Source organism: Aplidium turbinatum, chromosome 10 (genome assembly GCF_918807975.1).
Source record: "Aplidium turbinatum chromosome 10, kaAplTurb1.1, whole genome shotgun sequence".
NCBI lineage: Eukaryota > Metazoa > Chordata > Ascidiacea > Aplousobranchia > Polyclinidae > Aplidium > Aplidium turbinatum.
Genome location: NC_137481.1, coordinates 3,117,417 through 3,134,856, shown reverse-complemented (window position 1 = coordinate 3,134,856; position 17,440 = coordinate 3,117,417). Strand labels below are relative to the sequence as shown.

The 17,440-nt window shown below is 39.0% G+C and overlaps 3 protein-coding genes across 3 annotated transcripts; all 3 read right to left on the bottom strand.

Moving 5' to 3' along the window:
• Positions 1-974: 974 nt before the first annotated feature.
• On the bottom strand, positions 975-6,794 carry LOC145778379 (uncharacterized). The gene is made up of 9 exons (XM_082589855.1): positions 6,675-6,794; positions 5,967-6,183; positions 5,523-5,651; positions 3,988-4,124; positions 3,449-3,695; positions 2,761-2,922; positions 2,155-2,297; positions 1,466-1,595; positions 975-1,165 (listed from the first exon to the last, which is right to left on the bottom strand). Exons 1-9 carry the CDS (start codon positions 6,792-6,794, stop codon positions 975-977), a joined length of 1,476 nt encoding a protein of 491 aa, XP_082445981.1.
• A 999-nt stretch (positions 6,795-7,793) lies between these two features.
• LOC145778378 (uridine 5'-monophosphate synthase-like) lies at positions 7,794-10,418 on the bottom strand. Its single transcript, XM_082589854.1, has 6 exons — positions 10,299-10,418; positions 9,995-10,076; positions 9,570-9,731; positions 8,964-9,106; positions 8,284-8,413; positions 7,794-7,984 (listed from the first exon to the last, which is right to left on the bottom strand). The coding sequence occupies exons 1-6, from the start codon at positions 10,416-10,418 to the stop codon at positions 7,794-7,796; spliced, it is 828 nt and encodes a 275-aa protein (XP_082445980.1).
• A 1,000-nt stretch (positions 10,419-11,418) lies between these two features.
• Positions 11,419-17,235, bottom strand: LOC145778376 (uridine 5'-monophosphate synthase-like). The gene is made up of 9 exons (XM_082589852.1): positions 17,116-17,235; positions 16,408-16,624; positions 15,961-16,089; positions 14,432-14,568; positions 13,893-14,139; positions 13,205-13,366; positions 12,599-12,741; positions 11,910-12,039; positions 11,419-11,609 (listed from the first exon to the last, which is right to left on the bottom strand). The coding sequence occupies exons 1-9, from the start codon at positions 17,233-17,235 to the stop codon at positions 11,419-11,421; spliced, it is 1,476 nt and encodes a 491-aa protein (XP_082445978.1).
• Positions 17,236-17,440: the final 205 nt, after the last annotated feature.

Sequence of the window (17,440 nt, the reverse complement as noted above, 5' to 3'; positions counted from 1 at the left end):
GCTTTGAACAATCACTGCAACATAAGATTGTTAATAGAGAAAGAATGACGAGAGATTGTCGCTCAAGCGTGACAGTGCATCGCAATGATGACGTCATGATTGCGCGACAATCTATGTCACAATACGGAGACAGATAACTTGGCCATAATTTCGTGAATATAGCAGCCTCCAAGATGAATATTACAATATCCATCTTCCACAAGGTTATTTTTACCTAAACGAAATCACTCAACATTGGCCATACCTAACACACATTAAACATAATTGCAATGTCGCATAATATTGTCGTATAAGTAACATATAATAGATACGACATAGTAATGTAGATGAACCTGTAGTCCCGCACTGCTGTCTGAAGGTATTTAAAACGGACCATGCTCACACGACATTATACAGTACTAACACACATACACCTAAAGTTATACAAAAACAAAGTTGTCATATGAAGATACTAAATTAAATGTGAAAGAATGAATAAGATGCTCAGCTTAGTCACAGGTATCACAAGCAAATTTGCTGTAAGCGATATTGGCGTAACTCAAAGTGACAATATGTTCTTGACAAGTACATACGGTTTCAGCCAGACTGTATCTATTTAATTTGTGAACAGCGAGCATAAGCATCATACATCACACAAGTCATAAACAATTAAACATAAATAATAAAGTGAACACATTTTCTATGAGTGACGTCCCTTAACGTCCATCTGGGGGGTCCGAACCAACTGGTTGAAGTTGGTAAATGATGAAACTGAGCAAGCCGATACTCGGCATGTTACAAGTCAGCAAGCGATGGCCAAGCTAAGTCCGATGCTAGGTGAAAATCTCATTTGCTAACTTGGAGAGTAGCTAAAATGTACTTGCTGAGTTGTCGCATGGTCTGACGACCGAGTTACGTTCAAGATTTTAATATACTGGCAGTGGCGGCAAATAAGAGCTTGGAACAGTTGTGAAATCTCGATGTGTCGATCAGGTTTATAAGGTCAACCGCTTTTGGTAGGCGGCCCATCCGGCGTTGCGGAACGCCGTCGCGGTTTCGAGACGATTCGTGCTGTTCACGATCCCTCTCCCGACAATGATGACGTCACAATTCCGCTTCCCGATCACTTCGTCAGGAGTTAGGTATTGTTGACCGAGAGAATCTTTTCCAGGATGAAGCTTTACACCTGAGTTTATGTAAGAAATGCTGAACATACAAAAATAGAAACTGGGTGCAAAGGTTAATATTTCGGATTCTCCGCTAAACCTTGTCAGTCTCAAGCCGAGAAGAAAGAGTCATCAAAAAACAACGATACTCCAGCCATTCGTTATTGTACATGGCTTGGGAACTGTGTTCCGAAAGCTTGTAAAAAAAGGGCTATTACCACAGCGAACCAGCAGCATTAGGCTGAAACAAACCGTTCTATTTTCATTTCTGAAATAAACTCATTTTTGTCAAAATTGTGCAAATAATTATAAAGATATACCTGGAGTTGAAAAGACGTGGTTTGGATTGTTTGAAACTTTTGATGTGCATATGAAGCCGATCACAAAACCTTCGTTTTCGTTTGCTATTTTCACCGTAGACTCCGTATACTGACCACTTGCTAAGTTCCCCTGCACGAAAATAGATTTGCTGAGACCGAACATGTCAGCTTGAAATCAAAGAACAATGCTCAACTAGCGTCCTGGATGATGAAACCCAGGATTGGTTGCTCTCAAGTAGTTTGGGCAACACCGCCTATCTGGGTGGATGAAAGGGTTGACCTTAGGCTTCATAAGGTCAAACGATGACTACGGGACTGCGTTAAGTGAACGCAGTTTAGTCATGTATGAAGCTTTGAAGTGTCAACCTTGGTTGCCGATCCAGGGGTGGGGCAACTGGAACACACCCCTTTCTGTTTCAGCAAGAAAGTGAATGTCACTAAAACAAAATATGATGGAGAAATGGTATGATAGTCTTTGCATAAGGCTTAGAACTAAATATCATAAAGAAAAAATATTTTCAAAAGAAAAGCATATTACTGTTTTCAGAAGATAAATGCTTTTCAAATTATTGGAACAAAATGTGTAGAATCGGCATTTTTGGGTCCAAGCTTGCGCCTAATCCACAAACATAACGTCAGAATTGAGTTCAGCCTTCTCGTAGTCTAGGCGCCAATGAAAGAGTACATACCTTTGAGCTCATCTCCGCAATGAGCAAGCACCCTCGGTCGCCATGGCCCTGGGCAGCAGCTTTAAGTCCGTCCACAACACCAGGACCGGACACTGAATGGGCGTTGGTCAAGTCGGCCCACTCTGCTGTCTTAAACATTCCGCCTAGACACAATATAGTGAAGTTAAGTGTGTGATGTAAGTAGCACCATCGTACTTTGGGCACTTGGGCAGCGATGATGGTTGAAATATTTGGGACGTTTCGTCATAATAAGCAAAAAAAGAAGAGTCTTGATTACAAAATTCTTAACGGTTCTTTCAACGTTCTTGGCTTTTGCAAGATTCGTTTGATATCACCAACCTTCTGATTGCGATATGCAGTATCATTTCCGCACAAAAATAAACTTATGTTAAGATGGACGCACTTTGTTCCTTAGCCTACAACAGACCAATGGAATTAAAGGCACGATGATAAAGGAAATGTGCCTTTCTGATCCAGAAGCCTTCAGAAAATGAAAAAAACACGTGACTGCTACAATGAAGTGCTCGTTTCGAACAAGAAGGACATACGATGAAATGGTGTATCTGGCTTGTTCGATAAAACAAAAGTGTTGTAATAAATTGCCACCTGCGTACTGAAGCTTGACTGTGTTGCCGATATCCGCATACTTTCTGTCTTCAAACAATAAGAATTTGTGACGTTCAGACAATTCCACCAATTGTTTGACAACAGCTGGTGAATAGTCGTCCAAAATGTCCACATGCGTCTTCACGATGCAAACTAATGGTCCTGGAAAATTACAAAGATCATATCATGGAGTTTCTCGCTGGATTTTGATGGAATTGTGAAGTGAGATATCACACGTTAATTAACAATCCAAAATCGTAACTTCTGCGAAATCGATACCGCCACAAAACATGACGTCATGATTCGTTATTGTGGTTAACAGTATTCAGCGAAATAGGTCGGCACAACAAAATCTAAACGACCAGAAGGTTTTGCCGAGTATTATTTGGGAGCAACGAAGTGCTGCAAATCGTAAAATGACTCAATGACTACAGAGCGAAAATGTTGGAATTATGCACAGCAGGTTGCGGAACAACCCTCGAGGACGTCCAAAAGAAACGTCAGCCGGACAACATTTGGGAAGATCTGCGATTCCAGAACCTTGTCGACCCTCGGCATCGGGTGGCATGGAGAATTGCCGTCAGACAAAATAGACATTCGTTGGCGTCCAAGCCTCGCCACACGGGGAAAGAGACGTTAAATCGTATGGATAGATTTCCAATTTGGAATTGAAAACTTAAGAGATTACCTAATAATTTAACAAGTTTAATTAAGTCCATCGAACTTTCCACATCAGCCGACAAGCAGAGGTTTGTCTGCTTGCTTTCCATGATCTCAAACAGCTTCTTGGTCACATTATGCTTGGCATCCCTGGCGCGATGCGCATAGGAGCGTTTCCTGTCATCAAGCTTGCCATACGCCTTAGCCGCTGGTTCCACTGGCTTGTACATCGGTGCGGAGGAATCAGAGTGAAAACCGTTCAAAAACTTGTTCACCTGAAGCAAAACAGGAGTACGTAACTGTACATACCGCACACATTCAATATCCATTGCAGACCCCGAAGAAAAACCAAAAATGGGCACTTGTATTTAACATGACAACATTGATCACATGCAAATCTATACATTTGGTGATGCAATCAGGGCTGTGGATCCGGAGGGATTTCGGCATGCCAGGAGTCGGCCAGTTATAAGCCAAGGAGTCATTCGCCCGACTCCACAGCCCTGATTGTCATTTTTTCTGTTTTTACTCACACCATTAATGTTAAACAGTTAATGAGACACCAACACTTTTCATTCTCATCACAATTACCTTGTCAATAAAATCCTTTTCAATTTTATCATGCTTGCATAAACACTCAACAACTTCAGTTAAGGTCAGAACAGATTTTAACTTGATTCCTGCTTTTGCAAGGTTTGTTTCTCCTATAAACACACATAGTATACGAGCAGTGAAAGAAAAGGAGAAAATACAAAGATCTACTGGACTACAAACAATTTGCAGGGAACTATGGTTGGTAGCTTTACACGACATTTCACTTCAGCATATTTTCTTCTCAACCAGGCTCTTGTCCGGTGGCAGAAAAATGAACAGTTGAACACCAAACATGGCATACCTCTATAACAGTGGTCTCCAACCTGTGGGGTCGCCAAAACTCACCATATTCATTTCATTACCGAAAAAAAAAAGACCGATACTTTTTTGTTCTAGTTCACAACCTTTGCCTGTGCTTTGGAGTACAGCTTGCAACATCGTGTCACAATTACACCTAATCAAAAACATAATAGTTGCGACAAGTAGGACAGAGGCAGAGCAAAAGCATTCACGATGCTAGTTCAGATTAACTTTTTATTATTCATGGTGACCCCAGAACGAGCGAATAGTTATTTATGCAGGTGTAGTGTGCAGACATTTCATCGCCTGTTTACGGTTTGCTTTGCAGCTGGTAATAATAATTTGTAGCTAGTGTATGACGAAACTATTTTAAAACTTGGTTTTACTGATTCTAATGACAAACCAAAGTGTGCAATCTGTCATAAAGTTCTAGCAGAAGAATCCATGAAGAAAAATAAACTTGAACGTCATTTAGAAAAAAAAATCATCCAGGCTGCCTGCATGGATAAACCATCTGAGTTTTTTTAACGTAAATTGCAATCGCTTGAATTCAATTTCACTATCAACTACATTAGTAAAACGTAGGATTGAAGATATGTCCAATGACGTTCTTGACCAAATTGCAACCATCACATCAACAGTGCAAATTAAATGTTGAAACAAATGGACAATTTTGTGTTCGTGAAATCATGTTCGTGTGTTAATTGAAACTTCTTAAAAACAATCATTTGGAATACTTTTGTGTAGCCACATTTCCCTTTAATTGTGCATACGTACTCGTATTAGGCTATGTAATTTCAGCATTACTTGAAATACTTTTCTCCGTATCCGAAAACAAAATGGGGGTCGCATGTAAATGCTGATTTCTTTTTCGCTTAAATTGTGGTCGCTTTTTAAAAAAGGTTGGAGACCACTGCTCTATAAGACTACAATACAACATCACATTTTGACAACCCTCTTGCTAATACTATGACATGATATATGACAATTAAATGGCTCCATAGGTGTTAAACGAACACTTTTTTAACATTGTTAAGCATTTCCCCATTCGGCTATGCAATGGACTTTGGCCAAAACTTTCCATGCACCACAGTATTCACTAATGAGATTTACTTCCACAATATTTTATCTCTAAGTCTAACAACATCGCCGATGCAGAAATTTCAAAAAAGCAGGTCAAGTAAGTTCAGTGTCAGGCAGAAGCATACCTCCTTGCTGGCGATTCAGCAAAACAACTGCATCAGTCACAACAAGCCCATGCTCAATCAAGAGGTTTGCAGTTTCTTGCACACTGGAGCCTGTTGACACCACATCTTCCATTACCAGAGATTTTGTGCCTAAAGTAAATTAAGAGATTTAACAAATATAAGCAACTAATGGTGTGTAAAACATAGTAGTTTCACTGCAAAGTCTGAGTAAACTTTTCAAAACAACTTTCAGTTGTACCTACTATGAGCAATCTATTTGACAAAACTTTACTGCAAACAAGACGATTTTTATAATTTCATATAACAAATATAACGCTCACACAGATAGAACAAAAACAGATAACTTTCTTCTCATAGGCCTAATAAAAAAGGTAGGCTACCATAGTTATTGAACTAGTAAATAAAAAAAGTTTGAAATTTAAACTTCATAATTTCAAGAGATACCTTTGTCGAAGCAACCTTCTACCATTTTTTTGGTTCCATAATTTTTTGCTTCTTTTCTTCTGATCAACATTGGAATATCGTGTTTGACAGACACACAGGTAGCAATGGGTAGTGCTGTGTATGGAACACCACAAATTGTAGAATACTCTAAGTTGGATGATAATTCCCATAATAATTCCGAAACCTCACTAAGAAGTGATGGAAATGAAATGATTACCTAAAAAAAATTTAAAGATGTGTTGGTAAACAAATTAAATTATTCATCAGCACTGCTTCAATTGCACATGACATTTGAAAAGTATGAAGTAGATTCCTAAAAATACTAATGAACAAAAGCTGTTATTCTCATTGAAAAAGTCAGGCAAAATTTTGTCACAGATGTAAGGATGGGGAATTTAAAATACTTAATACAGTAGTTTCATTGGGGCTATACAACGAAGTTGCAATATTGCTGCAAGAATATGCAGCCGTAGGGTGTATTGGTGACTTTAGGCATTATATGATCGGGAACTACTTCAATGAGAAGTTTTATTGCATTTAGTTTATGAAATTTTGCAATTTTTTGACTAATTCTTGCAGGCAAACTTTGAAAATCAAAGGTAATCATATTCAACAATCATATCATATCAAACAAGTATATAATCATATCAAACAAGACTCCAATACTGGCATATATCTGTTATAACACAGATGGAAATTAATAATCACCCTCAAATCACAGTATACTGGTGACTGCATCCCACTCTTCAATGTGTGGTCTCCGCATTTAATTGCACCGTGTTTAAACAATTGCAATATCAGTCTCTCATTCCTTGCATTTGAAGCCATAATGAACACATTCACTACACAATATATTATTGCTTTGAACAATCACTGCAACATAAGATTGTTAATAGAGAAAGAATGACGAGAGATTGTCGCTCAAGCGTGACAGTGCATCGCAATGATGACGTCACGATTGCGCGACAATCTATGTCACAATACGGAGACAGATAACTTGGCCATAATTTCGTGAACATAGCAGCCTCCAAGATGAATATTACAATATCCATCTTCCACAAGATTATTTTTACCTAAACGAAATCACTCAACATTGGCCATACCTAACACACATTAAACATAATTGCAATGTCGCATAATATTGTCGTATAAATAACATACATACGACATAGTCATGTAGATGAACCTGTAGTCCCGCACTGCTGTCTGAAGGCATTTAAAACGGACCATGCTCACACGACATTACAGTACTAACACACCATACACCTAAAGTTATACAAAAACAAAGTTGTCATATGAAGATACTAAATTAAATGTGAAAGAATGAATAAGATGCTCAGCTTAGTCACAGGTATCACAAGCAAATTTGCTGTAAGCGATATTGGCGTAACTCAAAGTGACAATATGTTCTTGACAAATACATACGGTTCCAGCCAGACTGTATCTATTTAATTTGTGAACAGCGAGCATAAGCATCATACATCACACAAGTCATAAACAATTAAACATAAATAATAAAGTGAACACATTTTCTATGAGTGACGTCCCTTAACGTCCATCTGGGGGGTCCGAACCAACTGGTTGAAGTTGGTAAATGATGAAACTGAGCAAGCCGATACTCGGCATGTTACAAGTCAGCAAGCGATGGCCAAGCTAAGTCCGATGCTAGGTGAAAATCTCATTTGCTAACTTGGAGAGTAGCTGAAATGTACTTGCTGAGTTGTCGCATGGTCTGACGACCGAGTTACGTTCAAGATTTTAATATAATGGCAGTGGTGGCAAAAGAGAGCTTGGAACAGTTGTGAAATCTCGATGTGTCGATCAGGTTTATAAGGTTAACCGCTTTTGGTAGGCGGCCCATCCGGCGTTGCGGAATGCCGTCGCGGTTTCTAGACGATTTGTGCTGTTCACGATCCCTCTCCCGACGATGATGACGTCACAAATCCGCTTCCCGATCACTTCGTCAGGAGTTAGGTATTGTTGACCGAGAGAATCTTTTCCAGGATGAAGCTTTACACCTGAGTTTATGTAAGAAATGCTGAACATACAAAAATAGAAACTGGGGGCAAAGGTTAATATTTTGGATTCTCCGCTAAACCTTGTCAGTCTCAAGCCGAGAAGAAAGAGTCATCAAAAAACAAAGATACTCCAGCCGTTCGTTATTGTACATGGCTTGGGAACTGTGTTCCGAAAGCTTGTAAAAAAAGGCTACTACCACAGCGGACCAGCAGCATTAGGCTGAAACAAACCGTTCTATTTTCATTTTTGCAATAAACTCATTTTTGTCAAAATTGTGCAAATAATTATAAAGATATACCTGGAGTTGAAAAGACGTGGTTTGGATTGTTTGAAACTTTTGATGTGCATATGAAGCCGATCACAAAATCTTCGTTTTCGTTTGCTATTTTCACCGTAGACTCCGTATACTGACCACTTGCTAAGTTCCCCTGCACGAAAATAGATTTGCTGAGACCGAACATGTCAGCTTGAAATCAAAGAACAATGCTCAACTAGCGTCCTGGATGATGAAACCCAGGATTGGTTGCTCTCAAGTAGTTTGGGCAACACCGCCTATCTGGGTGGATGAAAGGGTTGACCTTAGGCTTCATAAGGTCAAACGATGACTACGGGACTGCGTTAAGTGAACGCAGTTTAGTCATGTATGAAGCTTTGAAGTGTCAACCTTGGTTGCCGATCCAGGGGTGGGGCAACTGGAACACACCCCTTTCTGTTTCAGCAAGAAAGTGAATGTCACTAAAACAAAATATGATGGAGAAATGGTATGATAGTCTTTGCATAAGGCTTAGAACTAAATATCATAAAGAAAAAATATTTTCAAAAGAAAAGCATATTACTGTTTTCAGAAGATAAATGCTTTTCAAATTATTGGAACAAAATGTGTAGAATCGGCATTTTTGGGTCCAAGCTTGCGCCTAATCCACAAACATAACGTCAGCAGCCTTCTCGTAGTCTAGGCGCCAATGAAAGAGCACATACCTTTGAGCTCATCTCCGCAATGAGCAAGCACCCTCGGTCGCCATGGCCCTGGGCAGCAGCTTTAAGTCCGTCCACAACACCAGGACCGGACACTGAATGGGCGTTGGTCAAGTCGGCCCACTCTGCTGTCTTAAACATTCCGCCTAGACGCAATATAGTGAAGTTAAGTGTGTGATATAAGTAGCACCATCGTACTTTGGGCACTTGGGCAGCGATGATGGTTGAAATATTTGGGACGTTTCGTCATAATAAGCAAAAAAAGAAGAGTCTTGATTACAAAATTCTTAACGGTTCTTTCAACGTTCTTGGCTTTTGCAAGATTCGTTTGATATCACCAACCTTCTGATTGCGATATACAGTATCATTTCCGCACAAAAATAAACTTATGTTAAGATGGACGCACTTTGTTCCTTAGCCTACAACAGACCAATGGAATTAAAGGCACGATGATAAAGGAAATGTGCCTTTCTGATCCAGAAGCCTTCAGAAAATGAAAAAAACACGTGACTGCTACAATGAAGTGCTCGTTTCGAACACGAAGGACATACGATGAAATGGTGTATCTGGCTTGTTCGATAAAACAAAAGTGTTGTAATAAATTGCCACCTGCGTACTGAAGCTTGACTGTGTTGCCGATATCCGCATACTTTCTGTCTTCAAACAATAAGAATTTGTGACGTTCAGACAATTCCACCAATTGTTTGACAACAGCTGGTGAATAGTCGTCCAAAATGTCCACATGCGTCTTCACGATGCAAACTAATGGTCCTGGAAAATTACAAAGATCATATCATGGAGTTTCTCGCTGGATTTTGATGGAATTGTGAAGTGAGATATCACACGTTAATTAACAATCCAAAATCGTAACTTCTGCGAAATCGATACCGCCACAAAACATGACGTCATGATTCGTTATTGTGGTTAACAGTATCCAGCGAAATAGGCCGGCACAACTAACATTAATAACAATTCTCATTGAAAAAGTCAGGCAAAATTTTGTCACAGATGTAAGGATGGGAAATTTAAAATACTTAATACAGTAGTTTCATTGGGGCTATACAACGAAGTTGCAATATTGCTGCAAGAATATGCAGCCGTAGGGTGTATTGGTGGCTTTAGGCATTATATGATCGGGAACTACTTCAATGAGAAGTTTTATTGCATTTAGTTTATGAAATTTTGCAATTTTTTGACTAATTCTTGCAGGCAAACTTTGAAAATCAAAGGTAATCATATTCAACAATCATATCATATCAAACAAGTATATAATCATATCAAACAAGACTCCAATACTGGCATATATCTGTTATAACACAGATGGAAAACAAGAATCACCCTCAAATCACAGTAAACTGGTGACTGCATTCCACTCTTCAATGTGTATTCTCCAAATTTAATTGCACCGAGTTTAAACAATTGCAATATCAGTCCCTCATTCCTTGCATTTGAAGCCATAATGAACACATTCACTACACAATATATTATTGCTTTGAACAATCACTGCAACATAAGATTGTTAATAGAGAAAGAATGACGAGAGATTGTCGCTCAAGCGTGACAGTGCATCGCAATGATGACGTCATGATTGCGCGACAATCTATGTCACAATACGGAGACAGATAACTTGGCCATAATTTCGTGAATATAGCAGCCTCCAAGATGAATATTACAATATCCATCTTCCACAAGGTTATTTTTACCTAAACGAAATCACTCAACATTGACCATACCTAACCCCCATTAAACATAATTGCAATGTCGCATAATATTGTCGTATAAATAACATACATACGACATAGTAATGTAGATGAACCTGTAGTCCCGCACTGCTGTCTGAAGGTATTTAAAACGGACCATGCTCACACGACATTATACAGTACTAACACACATACACCTAAAGTTATACAAAAACAAAGTTGTCATATGAAGATACTAAATTAAATGTGAAAGAATGAATAAGATGCTCAGCTTCGTCACAGGTATCACAAGCAAATTTGCTGTAAGCGATATTGGCGTAACTCAAAGTGACAATATGTTCTTGACAAGTACATACGGTTTCAGCCAGACTGTATCTATTTAATTTGTGAACAGCGAGCATAAGCATCATACATCACACAAGTCATAAACAATTAAACATAAATAATAAAGTGAACACATTTTCTATGAGTGACGTCCCTTAACGTCCATCTGGGGGGTCCGAACCAACTGGTTGAAGTTGGTAAATGATGAAACTGAGCAAGCCGATACTCGGCATGTTACAAGTCAGCAAGCGATGGCCAAGCTAAGTCCGATGCTAGGTGAAAATCTCATTTGCTAACTTGGAGAGTAGCTAAAATGTACTTGCTGAGTTGTCGCATGGTCTGACGACCGAGTTACGTTCAAGATTTTAATATACTGGCAGTGGCGGCAAATAAGAGCTTGGAACAGTTGTGAAATCTCGATGTGTCGATCAGGTTTATAAGGTCAACCGCTTTTGGTAGGCGGCCCATCCGGCGTTGCGGAACGCCGTCGCGGTTTCGAGACGATTCGTGCTGTTCACGATCCGTCTCCCGACAATAATGACGTCACAATTCCGCTTCCCGATCACTTCGTCAGGAGTTAGGTATTGTTGACCGAGAGAATCTTTTCCAGGATGAAGCTTTACACCTGAGTTTATGTAAGAAATGCTGAACATACAAAAATAGAAACTGGGTGCAAAGGTTAATATTTCGGATTCTCCGCTAAACCTTGTCAGTCTCAAGCCGAGAAGAAAGAGTCATCAAAAAACAACGATACTCCAGCCGTTCGTTATTGTACATGGCTTGGGAACTGTGTTCCGAAAGCTTGTAAAAAAAGGGCTATTACCACAGCGAACCAGCAGCATTAGGCTGAAACAAACCGTTCTATTTTCATTTCTGAAATAAACTCATTTTTGTCAAAATTGTGCAAATAATTATAAAGATATACCTGGAGTTAAAAAGACGTGGTTTGGATTGTTTGAAACTTTTGATGTGCATATGAAGCCGATCACAAAATCTTCGTTTTCGTTCGCTATTTTCACCGTAGACTCCGTATACTGACCACTTGCTAAGTTCCCCTGCACGAAAATAGATTTGCTGAGACCGAACATGTCAGCTTGAAATCAAAGAACAATGCTCAACTCGCGTCCTGGATGATGAAACCCAGGATTGGTTGCTCTCAAGTAGTTCGGGCAACATCGCCTATCTGGGTGGATGAAAGGGTTGACCTTAGGCTTCATAAGGTCAAACGATGACTACGGGACTGCGTTAAGTGAACGCAGTTTAGTCATGTATGAAGCTTTGAAGTGTCAACCTTGGTTGCCGATCCAGGGGTGGGGCAACTGGAACACACCCCTTTCTGCTTCAGCAAGAAAGTGAATGTCACTAAAACAAAATATGACGGGGAAATGGTATGATAGTCTTTGCATAAGGCTTAGAACTAAATATCATAAAGAAAAAATATTTTCAAAAGAAAAGCATATTACTGTTTTCAGAAGATAAATGCTTTTCAAATTATTGGAACAAAATGTGTAGAATCGGCATTTTTGGGTCCAAGCTTGCGCCTAATCCACAAACATAACGTCAGAATTGAGTTCAGCCTTCTCGTAGTCTAGGCGCCAATGAAAGAGTACATACCTTTGAGCTCATCTCCGCAATGAGCAAGCACCCTCGGTCGCCATGGCCCTGGGCAGCAGCTTTAAGTCCGTCCACAACACCAGGACCGGACACTGAATGGGCGTTGGTCAAGTCGGCCCACTCTGCTGTCTTAAAAATTCCGCCTAGACACAATATAGTGAAGTTAAGTGTGTGATATAAGTAGCACCATCGTACTTTGGGCACTTGGGCAGCGATGATGGTTGAAATATTTGGGACGTTTCGTCATAATAAGCAAAAAAAGAAGAGTCTTGATTACAAAATTCTTAACGGTTCTTTCAACGTTCTTGGCTTTTGCAAGATTCGTTTGATATCACCAACCTTCTGATTGCGATATGCAGTATCATTTCCGCACAAAAATAAACTTATGTTAAGATGGACGCACTTTGTTCCTTAGCCTACAACAGACCAATGGAATTAAAGGCACGATGATAAAGGAAATGTGCCTTTCTGATCCAGAAGCCTTCAGAAAATGAAAAAAACACGTGACTGCTACAATGAAGTGCTCGTTTCGAACAAGAAGGACATACGATGAAATGGTGTATCTGGCTTGTTCGATAAAACAAAAGTGTTGTAATAAATTGCCACCTGCGTACTGAAGCTTGACTGTGTTGCCGATATCCGCATACTTTCTGTCTTCAAACAATAAGAATTTGTGACGTTCAGACAATTCCACCAATTGTTTGACGACAGCTGGTGAATAGTCGTCCAAAATGTCCACATGCGTCTTCACGATGCAAACTAATGGTCCTGGAAAATTACAAAGATCATATCATGGAGTTTCTCGCTGGATTTTGATGGAATTGTGAAGTGAGATATCACACGTTAATTAACAATCCAAAATCGTAACTTCTGCGAAATCGATACCGCCACAAAACATGACGTCATGATTCGTTATTGTGGTTAACAGTATTCAGCGAAATAGGTCGGCACAACAAAATCTAAACGACCAGAAGGTTTTGCCGAGTATTATTTGGGAGCAACGAAGTGCTGCAAATCGTAAAATGACTCAATGACTACAGAGCGAAAATGTTGGAATTATGCACAGCAGGTTGCGGAACAACCCTCGAGGACGTCCAAAAGAAACGTCAGCCGGACAACATTTGGGAAGATCTGCGATTCCAGAACCTTGTCGACCCTCGGCATCGGGTGGCATGGAGAATTGCCGTCAGACAAAATAGACATTCGTTGGCGTCCAAGCCTCGCCACACGGGGAAAGAGACGTTAAATCGTATGGATAGATTTCCAATTTGGAATTGAAAACTTAAGAGATTACCTAATAATTTAACAAGTTTAATTAAGTCCATCGAACTTTCCACATCAGCCGACAAGCAGAGGTTTGTCTGCTTGCTTTCCATGATCTCAAACAGCTTCTTGGTCACATTATGCTTGGCATCCCTGGCGCGATGTGCATAGGAGCGTTTCCTGTCATCAAGCTTGCCATACGCCTTAGCCGCTGGTTCCACTGGCTTGTACTTCGGTGCGGAGGAATCAGAGTGAAAACCGTTCAAAAACTTGTTCACCTGAAGCAAAACAGGAGTACGTAACTGTACATACCGCACACATTCAATATCCATTGCAGACCCCGAAGAAAAACCAAAAATGGGCACTTGTATTTAACATGACAACATTGATCACATGCAAATCTATACATTTGGTGATGCAATCAGGGCTGTGGATCCGGAGGGATTTCGGCATGCCAGGAGTCGGCCAGTTATAAGCCAAGGAGTCATTCGCCCGACTCCACAGCCCTGATTGTCATTTTTTCTGTTTTTACTCACACCATTAATGTTAAACAGTTAATGAGACATTAACACTTTTCATTCTCATCACAATTACCTTGTCAATAAAATCCTTTTCAATTTTATCATGCTTGCATAAACACTCAACAACTTCAGTTAAGGTCAGAACAGATTTTAACTTGATTCCTGCTTTTGCAAGGTTTGTTTCTCCTATAAACACACATAGTATACGAGCAGTGAAAGAAAAGGAGAAAATACAAAGATCTACTGGACTACAAACAATTTGCAGGGAACTATGGTTGGTAGCTTTACACGACATTTCACTTCAGCATATTTTCTTCTCAACCAGGCTCTTGTCCGGTGGCAGAAAAATGAACAGTTGAACACCAAACATGGCATACCTCTATAACAGTGGTCTCCAACCTGTGGGGTCGCCAAAACTCACCATATTCATTTCATTACCGAAAAAAAAAAGACCGATACTTCTTTGTTCTAGTTCACAACCTTTGCCTGTGCTTTGGAGTACAGCTTGCTACATCGTGTCACAATTAAACCTAATCAAAAACATAATAGTTGCGACAAGTAGGACAGAGGCAGAGCAAAAGCATTCACGATGCTAGTTCAGATTAACTTTTTATTATTCATGGTGACCCCAGAACGAGCGAATAGTTATTTATGCAGGTGTAGTGTGCAGACATTTCATCGGCTGTTTACGGTTTGCTTTGCAGCTAGTAATAATAATTTGTAGCTAGTGTATGACGAAACTATTTTAAAACTTGGTTTACTGATTCTAATGGCAAACCAAAGTGTGCAATCTGTCATAAAGTTCTAGCAGAAGAATCAATGAAGAAAAATAAACTTAAACGTCATTTAGAAAAAAAAATCATCCAGGCTGCCTGCATGGATAAACCATCTGAGTTTTTTTTAACGTAATTTGCAATCGCTTGAATTCAATTTCACTATCAGCTACATTAGTAAAACGTAGGATTGAAGATATGTCCAATGACGTTCTTGACCAAATTGCAACCATCACATCAACAGCGCAAAATAAATGTTGAAACAAATGGACAATTTTGTGTTCGTGAAATCATGTTCGTGTGTTAATTGAAACTTCTTAAAAACAATCATTTGGAATACTTTCGTGTAGCCACATTTCCCTTTAATTGTGCATACGTACTCGTATTATGTAGTTTCAGCATTACTTGAAATATTTTTCTCCGTATCCGAAAACAAAATGGGGGTCGCATGTAAATGCTGATTTCATTTTCGCTTAAATTGTGGTCGCTTTTTAAAAAAGGTTGGAGACCACTGCTCTATAAGACTACAATACAACATCACATTTTGACAACCCTCTTGCTAATACTATGACATGATATATGACAATTAAATGGCTCCATAGGTGTTGAACGAACACTTTTTTAACATTTTTAAGCATTTCTCCATTCGGCTATGCAATGGACTTTGGCCAAAACTTTCCATGCACCACAGTATTCACTAATTAGATTTACTTCCACAATATTTTATCTCTAAGTCTAATAACATCGCCGACGCAGCAATTTCAAAAAAGCAGATCAAGTAGTTCAGTGTCAGGCAGAAGCATACCTCCTTGCTGGCGATTCAGCAAAACAACTGCATCAGTCACCACAAGCCCATGCTCAATCAAGAGGTTTGCAGTTTCTTGCACACTGGAGCCTGTTGACACCACATCTTCCATTACCAGAGATTTTGTGCCTAAAGTAAATTAAGAGATTTAACAAATATAAGCAACTAAGGGTGTGTAAAACATAGTAGTTTCACTGCAAAGTCTGAGTAAACTTTTCAAAACAACTTTCAGTTGTACCTATTATGAGCACTCTATTTGACAAAACTTTACTGCAAACAAGACGATTTATATAATTTCATATAATAACAAATATAACGCTCACACAGATAGAACAAAAACAGATAACTTTCTTCTCATAGGCCTAATAAAAAAGGTAGGCTACCATAGTTATTGAACTAGTAAATAAAAAAAGTTTGAAATTTAAACTTCATAATTTCAAGAGATACCTTTGTCGAAGCAACCTTCTACCATTTTTTTGGTTCCATAATTTTTTGCTTCTTTTCTTCTGATCAACATTGGAATATCATGTTTGACAGACACACAGGTAGCAATGGGTAGTGCTGTGTATGGAACACCACAAATTGTAGAATACTCTAAGTTGGATGATAATTCCCATAATAACTCCGAAACCTCACTAAGAAGTGATGGAAATGAAATGATTACCTAAAAAAAATTTAAAGATGTGTTGGTAAACAAATTAAATTATTCATCAGCACTGCTTCAATTGCACGTGACATTTGAAAAGTATGAATTAGATTCCTAAAAATACTAATGAACAAAAGCTGTTATTCTCATTGAAAAAGTCAGGCAAAATTTTGTCACAGATGTAAGGATGGGAAATTTAAAATACTTAATACAGTAGTTTCATTGGGGCTATACAGCGAAGTTGCAATATTGCTGCAAAAATATGCAGCCGTAGGGTGTATTGGTGACTTTAGGCATTATATGATCGGAAACTACTTCAATGAGAAGGTTTATTGCATTTAGTTTATGAAATTTTGCAATTTTTTGACTAATTCTTGCAGGCAAACTTTGAAAATCAAAGGTAATCATATTCAACAATCATATCATATCAAACAAGTATATAATCATATCAAACAAGACTCCAATACTGGCATATATCTGTTATAACACAGATGGAAAATAATAATCACCCTCAAATCACAGTATACTGGTGACTGCATCCCACTCTTCAATGTGTAGTCTCCGCATTTAATTGCATTGAGTTTAAACAATTGCAATATCAGTTCCTCATTCCTTGCATTTGAAGCCATAATGAACACATTCACTACACAATATATTATTGCTTTGAACAATCACTGCAACATAAGATTGTTAATAGAGAAAGAATGACGAGAGATTGTCGCTCAAGCGTGACAGTGCATCGCAATGATGACGTCACGATTGCGCGACAATCTATGTCACAATACGGAGACAGATAACTTGGCCATAATTTCGTGAACATAGCAGCCTCCAAGA

Excerpts from the sequence above, each read along its gene's own strand:
- LOC145778379 (XM_082589855.1), bottom strand. The coding sequence starts at position 6,794 with ATGGCTTCAAATGCAAGGAATGAGAGACTGATATTGCAATTGTTTAAA. Across the intron at positions 6,184-6,674 it reads CAGTATACTGTGATTTGAGG|GTAATCATTTCATTTCCATC; the intron begins GTGATTATTAAT and ends AATTTTTTTTAG. Across the intron at positions 3,696-3,987 it reads TTGTGATGAGAATGAAAAGT|GTGAACAAGTTTTTGAACGG; the intron begins GTTGGTGTCTCA and ends GTTTTGCTTCAG.
- LOC145778378 (XM_082589854.1), bottom strand. The coding sequence starts at position 10,418 with ATGGCTTCAAATGCAAGGAATGAGGGACTGATATTGCAATTGTTTAAA. Across the intron at positions 9,732-9,994 it reads CAATGAAACTACTGTATTAA|GACCATTAGTTTGCATCGTG; the intron begins GTATTTTAAATT and ends GTAATTTTCCAG. Across the intron at positions 9,107-9,569 it reads AGTCAAGCTTCAGTACGCAG|GCGGAATGTTTAAGACAGCA; the intron begins GTGGCAATTTAT and ends TATTGCGTCTAG.
- LOC145778376 (XM_082589852.1), bottom strand. The coding sequence starts at position 17,235 with ATGGCTTCAAATGCAAGGAATGAGGAACTGATATTGCAATTGTTTAAA. Across the intron at positions 16,090-16,407 it reads AGAAGGTTGCTTCGACAAAG|GCACAAAATCTCTGGTAATG; the intron begins GTATCTCTTGAA and ends AATTTACTTTAG. Across the intron at positions 13,367-13,892 it reads TAAACTTGTTAAATTATTAG|GACCATTAGTTTGCATCGTG; the intron begins GTAATCTCTTAA and ends GTAATTTTCCAG.